At 26.6% G+C, this 9,379-nt stretch overlaps 2 protein-coding genes across 3 annotated transcripts; one reads left to right on the top strand and one right to left on the bottom strand.

Annotated features, from left to right (window-relative positions):
• Positions 1 to 206: 206 nt before the first annotated feature.
• Positions 207 to 3,939, bottom strand: LOC110610628 (dual specificity protein phosphatase 1). 2 transcript variants are annotated; one of them, XM_021750647.2, is made up of 6 exons: positions 3,758 to 3,939; positions 2,980 to 3,129; positions 2,706 to 2,841; positions 2,125 to 2,245; positions 1,178 to 1,323; positions 207 to 416 (listed from the first exon to the last, which is right to left on the bottom strand). In XM_021750647.2, exons 2-6 carry the CDS (start codon positions 3,085 to 3,087, stop codon positions 403 to 405), a joined length of 525 nt encoding a protein of 174 aa, XP_021606339.1. In that variant the 5' UTR covers positions 3,088 to 3,129; positions 3,758 to 3,939; the 3' UTR covers positions 207 to 402. The 2 variants fall into 2 exon arrangements, with proteins under 2 accessions (XP_021606339.1, XP_021606338.1); XM_021750646.2 differs by having other exon boundaries at positions 1,164 to 1,323; positions 3,758 to 3,936.
• Positions 3,940 to 4,435: 496 nt separating this feature from the next.
• On the top strand, positions 4,436 to 5,905 carry LOC110610566 (probable aspartic proteinase GIP2). The gene has a single exon (XM_021750544.2). The coding sequence runs from the start codon at positions 4,584 to 4,586 to the stop codon at positions 5,841 to 5,843; it is 1,260 nt and encodes a 419-aa protein (XP_021606236.1). The 5' UTR covers positions 4,436 to 4,583; the 3' UTR covers positions 5,844 to 5,905.
• Positions 5,906 to 9,379: the final 3,474 nt, after the last annotated feature.

The raw sequence follows: 9,379 nt of genomic DNA, 5'->3' as shown, positions 1-9,379 counted from the left end.
TATTAGCTACAACATATACTGTTGCTAAGTATATATATACCTATTTTTTTACTAATACTCTGGTAACAAATTATCCATATCAATGCTGTGTTTTTACAATACGGTTAAATTTTATATAAATGCTTTGTAATGTTTTGAATGGTGATGAAGGTGACGGTAATATTGTTTGTGAGATATTTAACATCAAAGGCAAGAATAAAAAAGACTACAAGTAAATTATGAAGTCATTTCACTAAAGAAAGAAACAAGCTCAAAATATCATAGAGCTACTGTATTTGAAGTTTATACTATCAATTGTTTGTTTTCTGCCCCCGACATATTGCTATATCTTTTCAACGTGTAAGAAAAGCAGAATTCTGCAATGCTAAGCCTTTCCATGTCCTTCTCATCTCTGCTTGCGCATTATGATGGGATGCCTTGCAAAACAAATTACAAGCTATGTCAGGATTGAAAAATGACAAATCACGCAACCCACATGTCGCAGCAAATGGCTATTATAAGCCTCAGGTTGGAAATATGAGATAAAAGGAGATGAAAGCTTCCAACAGTTTTTTGAAATCCATGGCAGAAGGTGAACATTTCCTGAAAATCCTCTTCAAGAAACTAATCATGCCACCTTCCTTTGGAAAACAAGACATAAGGCTTTATGGCTGATATATATATATATATATATATATATAATATCGCAGGAGAAAGTGTAAATGGTAAGACCAAAATATTTGGGATGGTAGGAATATTTAGGACTTAGGTTGGTTGAATGGGTTTAATGAACACTCTACACACGGGACAAATCATAATATAGGAACCATACCACAAGCAAAAAAATCGAGAAACTTCTCAAAATTGAAGTAATTTATTAAGCTTGGTATGCTGGTTAATGCAAAAAAATAAAAAAATAAAAAATTAACCAGTGTTGTTGGTTATAATGAAGTTTCACAAAAGTAACATTCAACTACTACTCTAGGACAAAAGGATTATAGTTTTTTATGCAGAAAGAACAAACATAGCTTTCCACAAGGTGAGGGAGATGCAGAAGTAATCTTATAGCTTCAATCAGTAAAAACAGGCCCAGTTTGCAGATGATAAGCCCACAGAACACTGTTACTCAGAAATCTTAAATGTTTCATATAGTGTTCTTTGCATAAAAATGTATGTAAAAGTACCTAGGTTGATGCACCTTGAAGAGATTTCTCAAAGTCTTGCAGTTGTGAGATGAAACCTAAATTAGGAGCAGCCTGAGGTCGTCTTTTCTTCACATGATCAAGAGCTTGGGATAGGCTCATTCCATGCTTTCTCATCAGATAACTGACAACAATTGTCACACTGATAGGCAGAACAAATAAATTAAGCTCGCAAAAATTGGAGATGACACACATCCAGCTTCCAGCTTATAAAATTTAAAGAAGCAAAATGTTAATTATAGCAAGTTCCTGCTGGTAGGCATACAAGATTTTTTCAATCATAAGAACCTTCAATCAAGGAACCTTCAAAGCGTAAGAAACAAAAGCCATAAATTAAGATGAATAAATAACAAGAAGGTATACAAGAAAAAAAATTTTATGAGGCATCTTCTATGTCCCAAATAAAAGAAATTTGACTGCCTTGATATTTTTTATTAAACTCATACCACAATGTGTTCAAGCATTTATCAACACTAACTCCTTCCTTGCTCACTTCTTTCCCCTATCATTGTAAACCGACAGTTGATCTTACTTGCAAGATGTCCACGCATGTGGACTGTGGAGATTAGTATTTGTAATTCAATCTAGATTTTGCACTCGAACTCCAAGGTGTAAGAATAGAGCCAATAGAAAAAAAAAAGTTGTTCCATTAACTCTCCACATCAGAATTAAAAGAAAAATCACCATTATAATGTAAAGGTACAACACAATGGATAACCTCTGTAACAAACTACCACCTGCCTTCATGTGATTGTATTAGCCAAAATTGCTTGTATTGAATTAGAATTCTCAGCTTAAGATTCCACAATGTTTTGGAGATACAGCCATTACCAAAAGAAATCCTGAGACGGTCACTTCATTGATGATGTTTTAGATCAATTTAGTAGCAAGACTAAGAACAATAAAATAGAATGCAAGTGACCTAGGTAGGGAATTATATCACCTTCTGGATCTTCCAACAAAGCAATGAACCAAAACACCACCACCCTGTCTTTTAGCTTGATCAATAAAACTGAAACACTCATCAAAGTATTGTCTCAAATTTGTGTCTTCTTTATCCGCAACTACATCACAAAGAAAACATCAAGTTATAGTGAGTTTCATTTAACAGAAGCTCAATATGGTTTGTGCAATTGCAAGCAACAAGCATTCCTGAGTGTAGATACTCAAATGGTCAAACACCATAAAACTGATGCATATCAAGGTAGGATTGGAACTACTTTAAGGAAATATAAACAGAAAATAATATTAATGGGATCATAAATATATACCATTAAAAGGAAAACACTCAAGAAAATCCTAAAGAAAATTACAACTAAGTTCAAAGTTATATTCATAATGCAAGAAGTTGAGAACAGAGTTACGGTGAAAAAGTTATTTTGTCAAAGAAGAGAAGGAAAAAAAAAAACAAAAGAAGAAGAAGAAAACAGCAACCGAAGAACCATGATGTTATGATCAAATAAATTTGAGGCTATGGGTACCCAGGAGAAATAAATTCATCAGTAGAAGGATGTAAAACCAAACCTCCAATGACTTTATATATAAAATCATCTCGATGAGCAGGAGCCAAAGAATTAGCTACTGTTAAGATGTGGGTAATATTCTTGCTTTTTAGTGCATCCTTATTATTAGCAGCACCAAAAGAACCCAAGAAGAGGCCCTGAAAATTATTATAAAAAGAATTACAAAAAAGAAAAAGCAAAATCCAGGCTAATGCAATGAAGCAAACTTAAACCAGGAAATCAAGGAAGAAAGCATGAATGATATATTGAATAATTAGACATCCAAGCATAATTACCTCTTCAATTTGGCAAGGAAGGTTGTCCTCCTTAAAGCTTCTTGTCACATTTATAACTCGCCAAAGTGCAGCTATTTGATTCTTAATTGAATCTTCAACCTTATCCATAGTTAGGAAGAGCAAGCAGTCCACTTGTATGTAAAATTTCTCCTTCAAGAAAGGCATAAGATTATAAGAATTAAGAAATGCATCCTTGTCTCACTCATATTTCTCCATTCTGATGGCTTGTCTACGACTTCAGGCAAACGAGACTAAGGAACACCAACTAACACAGGGAAGGAATAAATACTATAGATTTTTTGAAGATCATGCAAGAAGAACAAAAATTCAGAGCAAACAACATGAGTACAAAGTCACAGGTAATACCCAAACTAAATCTCATTACAGAACAATCATCTGAAGAAAATAGTATCATCTGTACAACTGTAACAGTGTAATGACACTATTAAGCACGAAAAAACAACTTGGGAAGTTATTACAGTGTATCCATCTGTCTCCATTAAAGGATCAAAAACTGTCTCAAATATTTCCACAAACTTGTCAGATCATCTCAATACCATTTTGAATTATATCACACAAAATTAGCATATGATTAACATTATCAGGTGGGAAATCTAAATTGGGTCAAAACATACTCATATAGAACTATCCAGAAAGTATAAACTTTTCGTCATAAATCTAAAAAAACAAAGGAAAAAAAAAGGAAGAACGGATCAAATGATCCATTGACAAACACATTTTATTTTCTCTGATCACATATGAAAGTTAAGATATTTACCTTCTTCAGAGCTCTGTTAATCTCTCCTCCCTTTAGAATCCAGGTCTGAGGGGGAAATGTTGTTGGCAGATATTTATTCTCAAATTATTTTTTATCATCCAATTGCTGTATCTGATTCTCGTCCAGAAAGGAGCGTACACAAACGAAAAGAATATTCGTATTTGTTATGGGGTTCATCAGTCATCACCTGATATCTCAGCATCAGCTGCAGGCTGCAGCCAACACTTTGGGCTTCCAATTGGGCGTAATCAAAATCTACACTCAAAGCCCAGACCGATAGATTGGCCCAGTCATACCTAACTAGTGGAGTAGGAGTAGGACTTCTTGTTGTAGGCAATCACATTTCTGAAAATAAAATACTGTCCCCTTCTACGATTTTTATTTTTTTTTATTCTTTTATATATATATATATATTAAGAGTGATAATTTATATTTATTAATAAAATTTAAATATATTTTAATTTTTTAAAAATATAATAAAATTATAATAATTAAAATTTTATATTATTATAATATAAAAAATTAAATAATAATTTTGAAATAATTAAAAAAAAAACCGGCGAAGAAAATTATGCGAAAGTAATAAATAGAAAAAGTGGATATGAACTGGTAAAAAGCATAATCTAGTCAGCGGAAGCGCAAAAGATCAAAGCCTTATCCATTTTACGTGGCGACTTTATCAGTCTGCGTCCATCCACCGCGTCTCTATGCATCGTACGCTCAATCTGCTAAACTCCGCTCCCTCTTACCAAACTAATTTCATTGTAACAGAAACACGAGTCTTCTCTTTTTCATCCCTGTTCTCTCCCTTTCTGTTTCTCCTTCAATGGCTTCTTTCAAATTCTTTCTTCTCCTCTGTTGCTCCCTTTTCCATTTTCTTTACCAAGTTCATGCTCATATCTCCGTCCCAGATTCTGTACTTCTTCCTGTTACCAAAGATCTTGCAACCCTCCAATACGTTACCCAAATCGATTATGGCATCCCACAAGTACCCACCAAGCTTGTAATTGATCTAGGCAGTCCCTTTCTCTGGGTTGATTGTGCCTCAGGCTACGTTTCATCTAAGCGTATAATTCCCAGTTGTTCAATTCAGTGCTCATCGGCAAAGGCCTTTCGATTTGGAAACAATAGTTGCTTTTCTGGTACTTCTAGGTCTGAAGCTCATCCCTCAACTTGTGATCTCTTCACAGAAAACGGAATCACACAGTTGACATCAAGAGGGGAGCTTGCAGAAGATATTGTAGCCATCCAATCTGTAGAAGATGGTAAAATCATGAAAATTGATCACTTTCTCTTCGCTTGTGCTCCTACTTCTCTGTTAAATGGCTTAGCCAGAGGTGCCCAAGGGATGCTAGGCCTAGGAAGAAGTCCAGTTGCATTACCGTCACAGCTTGCTGCAGCGTTTGATTTCCACAAGAAATTTGCTTCCTGCTTGTCTTCCTCTAATGGCTTTATACTATTTGGGGGAAGGGATTCACTTTTTAGCCCAGATATTTCAAGGTCACTAACCTACACACCTCTAGTCTGCAACCCGGGAGGTAACAATCAGGAATATTTCATCAACGTGAGGTCCATCAAGATTAACGGCAAGCGATTGGCTCTAGGCCAAGGAGGCATTAAAGGGACAAAAATAAGCACAACTGTGCCTTACACCACTTTGGAGAGCTCAATCTATGGCACACTTGTGAAGGCTTATATAAGGGCTGCAAATGTTGTGAATATGACGATGGTTGCTCCCGTGGCCCCTTTTGGCCTTTGCTTTAGTTCAAAAGGGATTGGTGTCAACGAACTGGGAGCAGATGTTCCAGCAATTGAGCTAGTGCTGCAGAGCGAGATGGTGAAGTGGAGGATACATGGGAGAAATTCTATGGTGGGTGTGAGTGATGAGGTGATGTGCTTGGGGTTGTTGGATGGTGGGCTGGACTCAAACACCTCAATTGTAATAGGAGGGCTTCAATTAGAGGATACCCTTTTAGATTTTGATTTAGGAACTTGTATGCTTGGATTTAGTTTGCCTCATCAGATGAGACAAACTTCTTGTTCTAAGTTCCTGCTGGAGTCCACCTCGCTTAAGGAGTCTATGTGAATGTGCGATTCCTCTGGTTTGGAATTTTAATTTTATTTAAAGCCATTCTCATTTTTTCTTTATTTTTCAAGAAGCACTAAATTGAAAAAAAATAATCCCACAAACAATTTTTTTTTTAAAAAAAAAAATCAAAGGTCAAAAATCTAAAATTCGGAATTAACTATATCGAATAAAATTGGAATGATAATCTTATTCTTTATTAATCATTTTAGCTATAGATAGTTTAGATAATAATTACTTAATTTAATTCAGAGTTTTTAACTTTTGTTATATTATTATAAAAAGATAAATGATTTTCTAAAACAGTAATATATGATTAATTTTAAAATTTGTAATAGGAAATTTTAACGGTAATATTAAATAAACTTTTAAAATAATAATAATAGGTTCCATTAAATTTAATGGATAATGAGCCAATAAATTTTAATTCAACAATACTATATCTTTAAACCTATTAGAATTTTTTTGATATTAAAAAAACTTAAAATATTTACTGTAATTTATATTTATATTCAATATTTTAAATTTTAAATGGTAAAATTAAATTTTTTTAATTTATTACGATCATAATTAAAAAAATAAAATAAATTTATAAAAATTTATAGTAAATTATAATATAATTACTAAAGTTTTAATTAAATAATAAAATAATTTTTAAATATATATTTTTATTACAATAATATCATTTTTTGTTAATTTAATTATTTATTTTTTATTCTCACTTTTATATAATATTATAAATATAAATAAAAATTTAAAATATATAAAATTTCATAATTTAAAATATATAATATTTTATTTTATTTAAAATATTATTAATAAAAAATAAAAATTTTTTAAACATAAAAATATTCATACAATTTATAATATGGAGCATAATCATTTATCGAAATATTTTAATATATATTATTTATATATAATATTTTATATAATAGAAATTTATTTATAATAAATATTTATTTAATATACCATATTTAATATTACATTTAATAAATATTAAATATATTTAATTTTAATATAAAATTTAAATTAAAAAATTATATATTTTATTAATAATATAAAAATCACCCCCTTAACTTATATAAATTTAATTTAGTCCTTTTAATTTGGGCGAGTAATATTTGGTCTAAATCGAAAAATTAAAAAATTAAATTAATTTAAAATTTTAGTTAAATTTTTTATTTATTTTGATTCGGTACGATTTTTAATTTTAAAATTTTTAGTTATTTTGATTTAATTTTATTATAAAAATTTAAAAAAATCAAATTAAACTAATTAATAATAATAATATATTATTTTTAATAATATAAAGAAATTAAATTATAAATAAAATTAAAATATTTTAATTAAATTTTTAAATATAAAAAATAAAAATTTCACTTATCAAATTAAATTAAATCGAATCAAACTGATTCAATTTGGTTGAATTTCTATCTAAAATTGAATTAACTTAATTTTTATAAATACTAAAATTTTAATTTTTTATTCATTTAATTTAATTTAATTTTAAATCGAACTAACTGAATGTTCACTTTCAATTATAATTATAATAAATTAAAAATATTTAAATTTATTATTTAAAATATTAAATATAAATATAAATTAACATAACGTTTAATTTTTTTATTTTTTTATAAAATATAAATTAAACTTAAACTCAACAACTAATAAATTAGGGATAATTTTTTTATTTTTTAAAATTTTTTAGCCTACTTTATATTTTTATTCACATAATAGCAGTATATTAATAAGATATATCAAATAAATTAATATAGTAAAAAATATTGAATATTTAAATTTAATTAAAAATTAAACATTATAATTTAGTTTGATGCTTGAAAAACTCAAAGTTGAATTTAAATTCAAAAAATTTAATTAAAAAACACATCAATAAAATTTAAATTTAAATTCAAAAAACTCGATTAAAAAATTAATTAAAAATTATTACAATCAAATTCAATTCATAATAAATTTATTTATTATTTAAATAAATCAATTCAAACTTAAATCAGAATTTTATTTGTTAATAAGTTCATTTAATCTAAATTTAATTAATTTAAAATTTTACACTTTAAATTTTTAATTTAAAAGTCAAAAGATATTTAACTAAAATTAAATATAATTTAATCAAGATTTTAATTTAAATGATAATAGAAGGGGAAATCTTTATTTTATAGAGGAATTTCACTCTATTTTCATAAATTTTTGATGGACTGTCGGTGCCCTTAGTCCGTTACTAACATAAAGCGTAGCAAGTAGGGTGCAATAGACCTGTGATTCAGTGGTTAATCAAATGATTGTTTTGTTGAGGTTTTGGGTTTAAATCCGAGCAACAACGATTATCAAATTTTTCTCTTTTTTATTATTTAGATTTTAATATTCAATAACAATTTATCAATTTTTTTATAATTTAAATTTTAATATTCAAATCCTTTTTTTTATTATTTAAATTTCAATATTTAAATATTTATTTATTTATAAAAAATTTTCTCTTTTTTATTTTTTATTATTATTTAAATTTTAATATTTAATAACAATTGATGAAAATTTTTTCCTTTTTATTTTTCTTATCATTTAAATTTAATATTTAAATTCTTTTTTATTATTTAAATTTCAATATTTCAATATTTATTCATTTATAACATTAAATATTATTTAGTGTTTAAATACTAATTATTAAAATTTCTATTAATTATATAAAGTAATCAATTTTTTTCCTTTTTATTTTTTTATCATTTAGATTTTAATATTTAAATCCTTTTATTTTTTTATTATTTAGATTTCAATATTTCAATATTTATTTATTTATAACGTTAAATATTATTTATTGTTTCAATATTCAATAACAATTGATCAAAATTTTTTCTTTTTTTATCATTTATATTTTATTAAATCCCTTTTTATTATTTAAGTTTCAATATTTAAATCCTTTTTTATTATTTAAGTTTCAATATTTAAATATTTATTTATTTATGATGTTAAATATTATTTATTGTTTAAATACTAATTATTAAAATTTTAATTAATTATATAAAGTAATTATTTTTTTATTTATTTTATCATTTAGATTTTAATATTGAAATCTTTTTATTTTTATATTGTTTAGATTTCAATATTTAAATATTTATTTATTTATAACATTAAATATTATGTATTATTTAAATACTTATTATTAAAATTTTAATTAATTATATAAAGTGTATCTAATATTAAAATCAACGATAATCACTCATTCAAACATTTATATTACATTTTATATAAAATTAATTAAATTATATATAATAAATATATAAATTTATATATAAATAGTCTATATATTAAATTAAAATTTTTATATAAAATTTATTAATATATTATTATTGATATTTATATACTATTATTTATTTTATTTAAATATATAATTTATAAATTATTTTATATTATAAAAAAATACTATACATATAATAATATATTAATATAAGTATAATCAACTTAAATTATATAATTATATATATATATTATACTCGCTCAATAATATTATATTAATATATATTTAA

Source organism: Manihot esculenta, chromosome 3, assembly GCF_001659605.2.
Source record: "Manihot esculenta cultivar AM560-2 chromosome 3, M.esculenta_v8, whole genome shotgun sequence".
Taxonomy (NCBI): domain Eukaryota; kingdom Viridiplantae; phylum Streptophyta; class Magnoliopsida; order Malpighiales; family Euphorbiaceae; genus Manihot; species Manihot esculenta.
This window is presented reverse-complemented; position numbering and strand designations above follow the sequence as displayed.